The sequence below is a fragment of the Trichoplax adhaerens genome, genomic scaffold, assembly GCF_000150275.1.
Source record: "Trichoplax adhaerens TRIADscaffold_22 genomic scaffold, whole genome shotgun sequence".
Classification (NCBI taxonomy): domain Eukaryota; kingdom Metazoa; phylum Placozoa; class Uniplacotomia; order Trichoplacea; family Trichoplacidae; genus Trichoplax; species Trichoplax adhaerens.
Genome location: NW_002060963.1, coordinates 731,773 through 743,395, shown reverse-complemented (window position 1 = coordinate 743,395; position 11,623 = coordinate 731,773). Strand labels below are relative to the sequence as shown.

Sequence of the window (11,623 nt, the reverse complement as noted above, 5' to 3'; positions counted from 1 at the left end):
TTGATGGGCAGGGTGTTACATGAAAATGACTATACGCTTACAGTATAAATCCTACATAAAGTACAGGATAGGAAAAGAAAGTCCGGCATCCAGTATTCATAAAAAACTCTGGATGCGTAGCGAGTAATAAACTTCACAGTCACTGTATATTTACTTACTTTCTCTGTACAATAAACAACAATCAATATGCAGTCTAGCATAAATTAGTGGGCACTTGGTTCGTATATTTAAATATGCTTTAGAGCCCAAAATCTAGTTAGACGCAACTATTCACGCTTTACTTTTTCAAGTAATATTGCACTTGTGCTTGCAGCAGTTTACGAGAGGCAAGATAATGACTGTATAGAGTTTGTTTGCGTGCCGTGGAGAATTTAGTATACTGTATGGAGTAGTAAATAGATCATAGGATACTGACTATAGCGTCATTGGTCTAGATACAGTACTTCAGGAACATTAAAGCTTTTCAGCCTGATAACGAATTGAAAGACCAATTTATTTTACGATTAGATTGTTACTCCTTCTTGCCAGGTAGTATATTTTTCCGATATGCAATAATCGTCAACCTTTAGATAATTCTGTGTGAGTAATTTTTAATTTTTAAGCTTTCATCGGCGATACAGAAAAGTTTCTTGTTATTGTAGTGTTTCCTACTTGTACAATTCGTATTGAGTGTTGCAGTCTACTAAGTTGGTAGCACTGTTCTTTGTAGAGTAAATCATATGATTGATAAAAGATTGATAAATCAGCATTGTTTAAAAAGTTCATTTGTTGATATAAATGAATTTTAAAATCTTTTCTTATTTACTTTGAGTTCAGATTAAGTGGAAGAAATTGTCAAGCATAAAATAGCAGGAGTACTGTATATATAAGGTTATAGTGCAACAGCTATCATGCTGCTATGCAGTCAGCCATCTACTGCTACTATCAAGAATGAAGTTAGAGCGGTGTGATAACGATACCGATTATAATTAATTAATTTAAACAGAGGGTCACCGAGATTCTTTTGGCATCGCCTAATCTTAACTGATACTGTATCTTCATTATTGTGGCGTTTAACTCAACGTTGATGACATACTGTACTGTAGTATGTGTTGTATTTTTAATTGATATTTTTAGTGTACAGTACAGTAGAAGTATGAATAGATTAGAACCCCCGGATAAAAATAGAACCTGAAATTGCTTTGCTATCAGATGGAATTCCGATTTGGTGTTGATCGCAATCCATACGTATAGTTTATGCGGATTAAGCATAATAATGCAATCGTTACTGTCAGAGTACAGTACTGTGAGTACAAATTGTACAAGACTAAGCAGATACTGCTAGAGATAGTAAGTAGATATCTGGCGTACGAGTAAAAAAATATTAGCAAGAAATATGAAGGATCCACTATGGCAACAAAGAAATTGGTAATTTGAATAGTTAATAACGTCTATTCAATGAATATATCCAATGCCGCAAGCACTAAACTGTTGCCATAATGGTTGCCACAACAATCCACACTGACTGGCGCTGTAGCAGACTATGCGGCTTCAGTGATTGAGAAAAGTGTGTGCAAAATGACTTGTCACCTCATTGACAAAAAGATACCAACGAAAGAGGTCATCAAGATTTGATTGCATGACCACCGAGTATACAGTACCGTTGAGGAAGGTGGCGTCCAATGACTGTCCTGTCCGTATTATGATGAAAGACTTTTATTTCCCTCCCACGGTAAAACTACTACTGTACTTGGTACTGTAGCTGCGATTCTAGCAGTTATTTCTTCCCTCTATCAGGTCTCATCGACTAACGCATTGTAAGAGGATTGAGAATCGTTTCTACTACTGGATACCTACTTTGTTGTCTACAGTGAAAAGACTGTAGAAAACCCCATCGGATGGGTGTGTGGTTGGAATGAAAAATTTGAATGTTATCACGTGACTGTTACTAACGAATGAAATTCCAGCAAGTGACCAATAGGATTTTTCCCGCTTATTCAAAACAAACTCTTCCCTTGTTCAATACAGTCTAGTACTGATGAACGTCAACAGTTGAAATAACGACCAATTGACTATCAACAATCAGCATTTAACAGGAGTTAGTATAAGGAGAGCGAGCGGATCAACGTTTGCATCGAGATCATTCAACATTTGGATTTGAAAGTTGCGCTTGCCAGTAGTTATTGGTTATAGCTCGACGCAGTATATTCCAGTCTAATACAGTGCAGCAAAGCTCCATTCGACTTTATTACGCTCTGTTAGCTTGATCGCAACCGAAGAGATCATTGGGATTTATTTTTTTGGCAACCCATTTGACATTGGAAAAAAAATTCATCATGTCTTCATCTGTTAGACGTTCATCACGAACCGGCCGATCGCCATCACGTCGGCAAAGCAGTGGTACAGCTGGCAATTCGTCCACGACAACGGCTAGTGGTGCTGCTAGTGCAACACGCGGGAGGGTCCTACGTTACGATATTGGCACACAAGTTTTAGCTGAATGGGAAGGAAGTGATCAATATTTTCCTGCTACCATTACAGATAATCATGGACGATATACTGTCAAATTTGATGGTAGTAATTCGATACAACGTTTATTGGCAAGTAAAGTAATTTTATCCAAGGTAAAGAAAAATTAGGGAAACATCTTCATCCCAGTGCAATGAACACAACACTCGGATTAATCATCAATTCATTATTATTACGCATCGACTTTGCTCTACTGTACCGCAAAATAGTTTTTGGTGCGTGTGTGTGTGCATATCTAAATGTTATTGTTTGATGACCGATTATCTTGTTATTCCTGATGTTACTATTACTTTTTGATTCCTTGATGAACTTATGAACAGCATGGAATTGTCTACTTAAGCGATCAATCCTACTATCCGCTAGGATAGGTCAGGATGAATCGATCAATCGCGTAAACATTCGCCATCATCGAATTGAATGGATCCTACTGTAGCTTCGCGATCACAATTAGTCCTTCACTGACTTGTACAGTTATCCATTTTTATGCAATCTTAGCTAATCCGTGACGCCAAGTTCTACTGGATGATCCAAATCGCTTCTACCTATGAACAATTGCAATATCATCATCACTTTTGTACTCATTTTAAAAGAATGCCTTTAATTCTCATTACAATAACTTGAATACGAATGCATCTACTATTGAATCATTCATACTACAGTAGCATAAGATACGAACGTTTATTTTATTTTATGATAGAAATAGTCGATATCATCATGTTCATGACAATGACAGTTGGATTTCCACTGTCAACGTTATTGACGTCAGACAAGAATTATGTAAACGTTCTGTTATCGGCATCGGTTGTTTACTTGTAAATTAGTAGTTCTAATGCAATACAGTACAATGCTGTATACAATTTGAATGTGTAAAATTGTTCACTAGATCATTTAAAACACCCATAGCACAAAAACTACCAATCCCCACTATACATATTTCAATTCGGACTGTAGACGTAGTTAAGCTCTACATACTAGATACAAATATAGGGCCTATCTAATAGAAACTTTTTTTTTTCAATGTTGGTAATTTCTTTCATTGTTCGAGATCTTCCCCACTCTAATCAAATTTTGATTATGCCGTAATTTACTCGTATCTCTTGCAGATAAAAGTACTGTACAGTACAGTGTACATGATGAAATATTTTATTGTAATGATAGCAATATTGTTAACTTAGTGCCGAAAATATGCAAAATTTTCATTCATGATGATGATAGGGCTAGTTTAGGCGATGTTACTAATATCATTTGTTAATAACCAAAATAGACCCCACAAGGTCGATCACGAACACCACGCAAACAAGCTGGCCGATCACCGTCACGTTCTCGCTCACGCTCACGTTCTCGTTCACCAGCACGAGGAAACGTTAGAAGAAGTACGAATCGTAAAGCGTCGAAAAGCATTGCTAAAGAATTAGAAGTAGCAGTTGTTGCAGAAACTCCACTTTCTACTAAAGTTTCTGAATCAGCGACCAAAAAGGAAAGTTCATCTAGAAGCTCTCAACCGGCCCCTGCATCCACTACAATATCAGCACCCAGTCCAACACCGACTTCCACCTATCATGGCTGGGGAGAGATAGTTGGCCTATTTATGGCACTTTTCGTCATGGAAGTTGTTCCATTTTTACTCAACTGGATACCACGCAGTGATGGGGATAATTTTAATTGGGCTTTAAGATGGCCAAAGCGTTGGCCTACATGTCAACAATTATGGGATTGGCAAGCATTCTACATGGTTGTAGTATGGATTTCTTTCCAGGCAGGATTGGCTTTACTACCAATCGGCAGGGTAAATGCAATTTATGTACAATTATACAGTATTTAAACTAGTCAAAGAATAGGATATTGATAAACATCAAATATAATCATGACTTAAATGTATACTTCTGTATGGTGTTTTTGCATATAGGTTGTTGAAGGCTTGCCTTTACGTGATGGTACCCGCTTAAAATATCGCGCCAATGGTAAGTATTTTGCATGTCTTGCAGGTGTGATAGTGTAACTTTATTCATTCAAATATACCATTGTCGTATTGCTAGCAAGTAGTCGAGTAATCCTTTACCAAGATAATCGTTAATTTTTAATAATAATTTGGTGCGTTATTTTTTGTAGGTTTCTTTGCTTTTATCGTTAGCATTTGCGGGTTTATGTACTTGTGTTGCTATCAGAAATTTTCAGTGGAATTAATAGCTGGGAAACTTCTTCAACTTGGAACTGCATCTGTAGCATTCTCCTTGGCACTCTGTATATTTGCCGTTATTAAAGCCAGAGTGGAAGGCACTGATCCGCCTTCTGGTAATAACTCCGATTCTGTAATTACATAATGATGCTATTTACTGTATTAAATTGTAATATATTAAATTCATCTTTAGGCTCCTGGTTGTATGATTTCTTTATGGGCGGCCAATTAAATCCACGTATTGGCGATCTTGATCTCAAGTTTTTCTTCATGACTCGCCCTGGCCTTATCGGATGGGTAAAGAACTTCATTGACAATAATCTTGCGTTGGCAACGTTAACTTACATGTATTTCTCACGATACTGTACCATTTAGGTTATCATAGACTTTTGTTTGCTTTCTGTGCATCTGAAAGAGAATAATATGACATTAAGCACTCCCATGGTATTAATCTGTATTTTCCACTTTTGTTACGTTGCTGATGGTTTATGGTGGGAGGTAAGATTTTCCGATTACTCTCACAGTTGATTGTTAGTTTAGATTAGCCATATAAACAAAATTACAATGGATAATGATGTTATTTCAATAAGCTAATAAGTCCAATAGTAAATTGATAGTACTGAAATATAGCAATTATAGCAATATAGCGTAAACTGATAGGCAAACGTAATTGTAGTTCTACTCGTATTGGATGCATACATAGTGAGGAAATTAATGTAATTCTATAGGATAACTTTTTAACCGGAATGGACACAGCTAATGTTGGATTTGGGTACATCATCATTTTCGCATTTAATGTTTGGGTTCCATTTTCGTACACTCTACAAAGCCAATATTTGATTAAAAATAGTCCTAAGCACTTGTCATGGTATTGCTATGGGGGTATTGTCGCTCTAAATGGTAAATATCTCCATTACTTTTGAAATTGAAACTGATTTCCATAAAAATCGTTCTAAACAACTCATGATTTCCATAATTGCTATTTGAAATAACTTGATGATTGTAGCGGTTGGATACGTTATTTATCGATCTGCGAATAATACTAAACATCAGCTACGAATGGATCCTAATTGTGTTGAAGTAAAAGGTAATAGAATAACGCAATTGCACTACTCTATGCCCACAAACCTCATCTTTTTCATTTTAGGATTGAATAGTTTACTTGATAGATTGTATAATTAATGATTGAATCTAATCAAGCTTCAACGTGATGATTCCATCCATATAGAACTAACATCTGACTAATTTTATATAGACATGTTGCTAATTACCCTAGTCTGTTGCAAAAGTACTTAAAATTTCTTACATAAAAATACAATGTTCTTCATGCTCCTAATTAGTAGCCTTATTTTTGCTACCGTTTATATAGATCTTGAAACAATTGAGACATCGTCCGGTAAGAAACTCATCGTCTCAGGGTTATGGGGTGTTTGTCATCATCCCAACTACCTCGGAGATTTGATCATGGCTTTATCATGGTGTCTTCTATGCGGTAAATACCAACAGTTTTATAATATTATAAGCGCTAGTACATTGACTAAGTTCAGTTTCTAACTACATTTTCTTAAATATTATCCTAATGAACTAAATTTATTCTGATGCGTATTTAACATAGGCTTCAATCACATTCTCCCTTATTCCTATTTCATTTTATTGCTGCTTCTCTTGCTGGATCGAGAACGTGAGGATTGGAAACATTGTCATCGCAAGTATGGTGATGATTGGTTGCACTACTGTCAAATAGTACCATGGAGGATACTTCCAGGATTTTATTAGTAGTCTTTGTTACGAGAATACAACAACGTATAATTCTACGTTGTATTTTGTAATTAATTACCACATCTACTAATCTTACTGACGCTTTTACTTTTAGAAAGTGTACAGTACACTTGTTCATGCAGGTGTCATCACCGTAAGGACATGCGTGACATGTAATATTAAAATTAGACACATTTTAAGATAACCATAGTTGTCGTCAATGATGCCATTAGGCATCTGATTATCTGCTATTTTCATGATACCATCAAATTTTTACGTAATCGCTTCATGTCATGTACCGTTACAGTAGAAATTATCAAGTCATAACATTTACGCATCATCGTCGTTAGTAGTAGTCGGTCAGGTGGACATTATATTACGTATGTTCTGAACTTTTTTGCGATGATATTACACTAATTTCTAGCTAATAGACATTTTTCCTTCAAAGCTTAAGTTGATGCACCTAACTTACATTTCACCTTTACAGAACTGTACCTACAGTATAACTCTGTCTCTGGGCAGTAGTACTGTATTTTGTTCACTAAAATTCTACTATATTATTTTGTGAAAGTATTATCGAATTAGCTCACAATGCTACAGATTGCGATAATATATATATATATTATACACATATGCTCAACCTTTTCGATGCTGTACAGTCCACTATTATCGTTGCTGTGACCTGGAAGAAAATAAATAATCCTGTAGCCTGTGACCAGATTTAAAGTATAAGCTCTTTTATGAAGGTCTGACCAGCATCGTGACAGTAATACAGTAGACGTTTATATATAAACACAGTACACGGATTATGTCACTGTAGCTTTCGAAAATCAGTTATAAGTCAGACACACAGTCAGTTTCATTGATGAAGAAACTATAGTATGCCATCAAATTATTTGCATGCTTAAAAGTACAATTTGAACTTCTTCCATCATATAGCAGGCAGTCTTAAGTCAACGAGTTTAGATTTTTAATAAAATTTGACCACGTCAATAGTTTTAAAATATGTCTTAAACAATGAGTAGGTGAGGCACTGGTACAAATACAACCTAATTGTAGCGACTAGCGTAGCACAGGAGCTTGATGCTTAACACGTTGAAATGGGTGAGTATAGCAGACAAACAGACCGACTTGAAAAAAATATATAAGAAGATTGACACTGTGATACTGTGCACAAATGCACAAGTTTATATACTAATAATAAGCCTTTCTACAAGCTAGTGCTAATACGCGTAGTGTCAGGTTTAATTAATTAATTGATAGTGTCGGTAATGCATTAAATTAGACCATTATTTTCATATGGTACTGTTAAGTATACTGTGCTGTACTGTAAATGTAAATATAGGACTAATACACTATTATTATAACAGTGCAAATACAAAAATGCTTTTGTAGATTGTAGAGCAGATTCGATTGATAATAAGAATTATACTAAGAATTTAATACTTAGCTATATACGCCTTAAAAGTGCACATCCAAGGGCTGTTTAGAAGCTTAGGCAAACAAATAGCTATATTTAACTTCAACTTAGTAGAAATTATGCATCAATCTTTTTATTTGAGTCGTATTTCATGTAAGAAATATTATGATTTTGACTATCTGTAAGGTTAATAGATACCTGGAAAGATGCGATATTTTACTATTTTACAGTATTTATCCCAGCCTTTACCATGCTTATGCTGGCAATTTTCAGAATCACGTCTTTCACGATGTATAAGAAGGATAGTGAAATAGATAATATAATAATAGGGTAGAATACTACCAAAACCTATCCAAATAGAATGATTGTTACATAAATTCCTTGATTACATTAGGTTTATAACTGTGGCATGACATAATTGTAGCTAAAATAATGAATGGTAGTCGACCTACCGCACGGAAGACACCATGCTAATGCCATCATTAGATCTCCAAGATAATTAGGATGACGACACATTCCCCACCAACCAGAAATAATTAATTTCTTACCATTATCGGTAGTCAAGGTTTCAAGGCCTGTGATATAGTAAAAGAATCAATTAAAAGCTTGTTCATATTATACGAAGTAAGTAGCAAATGTGAATTGCCAAAGCTCCATTTTGGGATAAGCATACGAGGCAATGACATAAGTAACCGATTACTAATAGAAAGCTTTCCAAAGTAATAGGTAGCAACTAGGGTACAATGCTTACGTTTCGATGCTGGGCTATTAGGATCGCGTCTAAATTCATTCTTCGTACTGTTAGATCTACGAAAGATAATGTAACCAGCAGCTACAATGGAAAAACAGAATACTAAATCAGTTTTATAAATATATGTATATTGCTAACCTTTCAAAAATATTCATTCAAATGCTTATACATGTGATCGTGTTATCAAACAAAATGCTTTCAATTCTCGTTACTGTATTAGAAAATTATAATATACGTACTTTGTAAAATAAGAATTCCTGCGATAGCCCATAATGGTAGATCGACCGGATGATCGACAAGATATCTTGCTTGTAAAGAATATAAAAATGGAACCCACACAATATCGCCAAAAGCCAACATGAAGCCAAATCCTTCATGAGTAATGTCCATTATAGACAGTATAGCTTCCTAATAAGCAGGTTATTGAAATTCGTTACTAAAATGTATTATTTTTCATATTCTCTACCAAGTAAATGGTCATGTAACCGCTAGAAATTAACGTCATAATTGGCGATTAGTACCTCAAACCATAAGGCATCCAATATATACCAAAATTCAAAGAAGCAAACCAAGAGCATCGATGTTGTCACACTACCATGCTTTTCGTATTGTTTTGCGGCCATGCAAAAATTAATCATGATCTATTTGTATGATAATCGCGGAAAAGATCATTAATACTTCTAACCTTGATATTCATGGCATCCCTAACAATCAAGTGGTATAGCATTATAATAATTAATCCCTACATACTGTATTAGTAATACATACCCAACCGATTAAACCTGGACGCATTTCGTAGAATACTTTAAGATCAAGGTTGCCAATGCGAGGGTTTAACTCACGACCCATAAAAAAGTCATATATGACATTGCCTACAGTAATCAAGTTGTAATTCATCAATAGTACATATTGTCCACTTTGTTGTGATGTCTGCATTGACGTAGTAGTATTACTGTATTTTGCATTTATAGAGATCTTTCTCTGTTGATATACAGCTAACTGGATTAATAATTACCTGAATTTCCGGGTTGAGAATAGCCTGTACCTTTCGCTATGGCTGTAGTGAATAGGTATATGCTTAACACTAGGGAAAAGAACCACGATGCGAAAGCTAATTGTATAAATCGATCATAGGCGAATGTTAAAGGAAGCAGGTTCTTATGATAACACACAGCAAGCCCAACACAGCTTAATAGGAAGGCAGGCAATCCTAGGTATCATAAAACGAGGATACACATTTATTTTACTGTGTCAATTTAATTTACATTTACCTAAATAGTATTGCTGTAGTATTAGATCAACGCATCACATTACGTATCTTTCGTCAGTGTTTATTTACCGTTCATATAGTAAGCTAATCGGCTACCATCCTTGAGTGGAAAGCCCAACGCAGTCTATAAACGTTTATAATACAGTTAGCTGCTATTAACAATAAGTAATAGATTCGACGCTACAAGTGTTGGGCCATTCCATAAAAGTCATGATTAATCGAAGTGGTTAGTAGTGCGGTAGGACATGGACGACTGTCTACGGTAACTTACTTTATAGTAAAGATGCGTATTCTAGAAATCGATTATAATGATATTGGCTAACACATCATTTCTGCTACAGTTGTCAAAGTTGTGTACTGGTCGATGCTACATTCTTGTCCGATAGTGGAATATTTTATGATCAATCAAGTAACTTCTTACTGCAGCTATTCCATTGGTTATTACCTGAGCACTAACTGTAATGCACGTATACTCGTATTAACACATTCTCCAATGATATGTCTAGAAAATTCCTGAAGTGAAATGATTAGTATTTCTTACCTTGCCCAAGGGAGAGAGGTAGAAAAGTGCCTGAAGCAGGTTCCAGACACACACCAATTTTAGAGCGTCTAAATCCCATAAATCACTTATTGATGGTAGTGGCTCTTGAGGTAAGGTAATTTTCCAATCTGTTGTCATTGATAGCCAAGTGATTCCTAACACTATTAATGGTAAGATAACTACTAAGAAAGCGGCACCGACGGGCCCACCGAATTCATAAGCATGACCTTGTTTCTGGGAAGCCATATCTCTTGTTTTCGCATGAAAATAATTGGATTTGGATCTGTATCTGTAAAAAAAAATCAATTCTATCACAACAGCATCACTTAATAATTCCTATGCAATTGGGGTTTTGTGACTGAGTGCACAAATAGATAAATCAATCCATGGTGATACTCGTGATTCTTCTAATTTGGAAACTTGTGCATTGACTGTTATTGCCTGGGTTGTTTTGAATCACAACAGACTACCACTTGCAAGTATTCGTATACGTCAGAAAATACAGTAAAGTTGTATTACAAAGTATAGTGGGGGGATGAAATGATCCATATTATTGTCAAGTTGATTTAGTTGTATTTCATTACTGGATAGCCTGTCCCCGAGTTACAAACGATGTCATATGTCGATATATGGTCCATAGCCTGTTATTGCCTGAGTTGTTTTGGAATCAGAGCAGACTACCCCTTGCAAGTATTCGTATACTGTACGTCAGAAAATGCAGTAAAGTTGTATTACAAAGTATAGTGGCAATGAAATGATCCACATTATTGTCAAGTTGATTTAGTTGTATTTCATTCCTGGATAGTCTATCTCTCCCCCCCCCCCCCTCCCCATACTAAATACTAGCTCTTTCGCCATGATATCGGGTTCATACTTCTTGTTGAACCGCTATTGAATGGTAGCTTAATTATTGGTCTACACGCGCAACATAGCGCTTGTGGTTGCCTCAACTTGACTTCTTGGATGTATTTGAAAAAGTTTTAATTTCTTTACTGTACAATTGCTGTCCATTTTCCACTTTTATACCAACATGGTTATCATGTAAAGTAACCCTATATCACCCACTATGGATGAATGCGTAGACAGCGTGTCCAAATTGGATACATTGATGCGTGTATGAAATCGTTGTGAAAGGAACATTGTCAGAGAAATAAATGCTCTCTTTGATCCAAGTTGATTCTGTTCATTGGAGCGTAAAG

At 35.6% G+C, this 11,623-nt stretch overlaps 2 protein-coding genes across 2 annotated transcripts; one reads left to right on the top strand and one right to left on the bottom strand.

Annotated features, from left to right (window-relative positions):
* Window positions 1–4,111: 4,111 nt before the first annotated feature.
* Window positions 4,112–6,460, top strand: TRIADDRAFT_32264 (uncharacterized protein; the record flags this gene model as incomplete). Its single annotated transcript, XM_002117232.1, has 9 exons — window positions 4,112–4,294; window positions 4,415–4,469; window positions 4,618–4,800; window positions 4,878–4,981; window positions 5,060–5,182; window positions 5,413–5,584; window positions 5,691–5,771; window positions 6,054–6,176; window positions 6,300–6,460. The coding sequence occupies 9 exons, from the start codon at window positions 4,112–4,114 to the stop codon at window positions 6,458–6,460; spliced, it is 1,185 nt and encodes a 394-aa protein (XP_002117268.1).
* Window positions 6,461–8,049: 1,589 nt separating this feature from the next.
* TRIADDRAFT_32223 (uncharacterized protein) lies at window positions 8,050–10,670 on the bottom strand (the record flags this gene model as incomplete). Its single annotated transcript, XM_002117184.1, has 9 exons — window positions 8,050–8,210; window positions 8,315–8,437; window positions 8,614–8,694; window positions 8,853–9,021; window positions 9,135–9,254; window positions 9,382–9,485; window positions 9,629–9,823; window positions 9,953–10,007; window positions 10,425–10,670. The coding sequence occupies 9 exons, from the start codon at window positions 10,668–10,670 to the stop codon at window positions 8,050–8,052; spliced, it is 1,254 nt and encodes a 417-aa protein (XP_002117220.1).
* Between the last annotated feature and the right edge of the window lie 953 nt (window positions 10,671–11,623).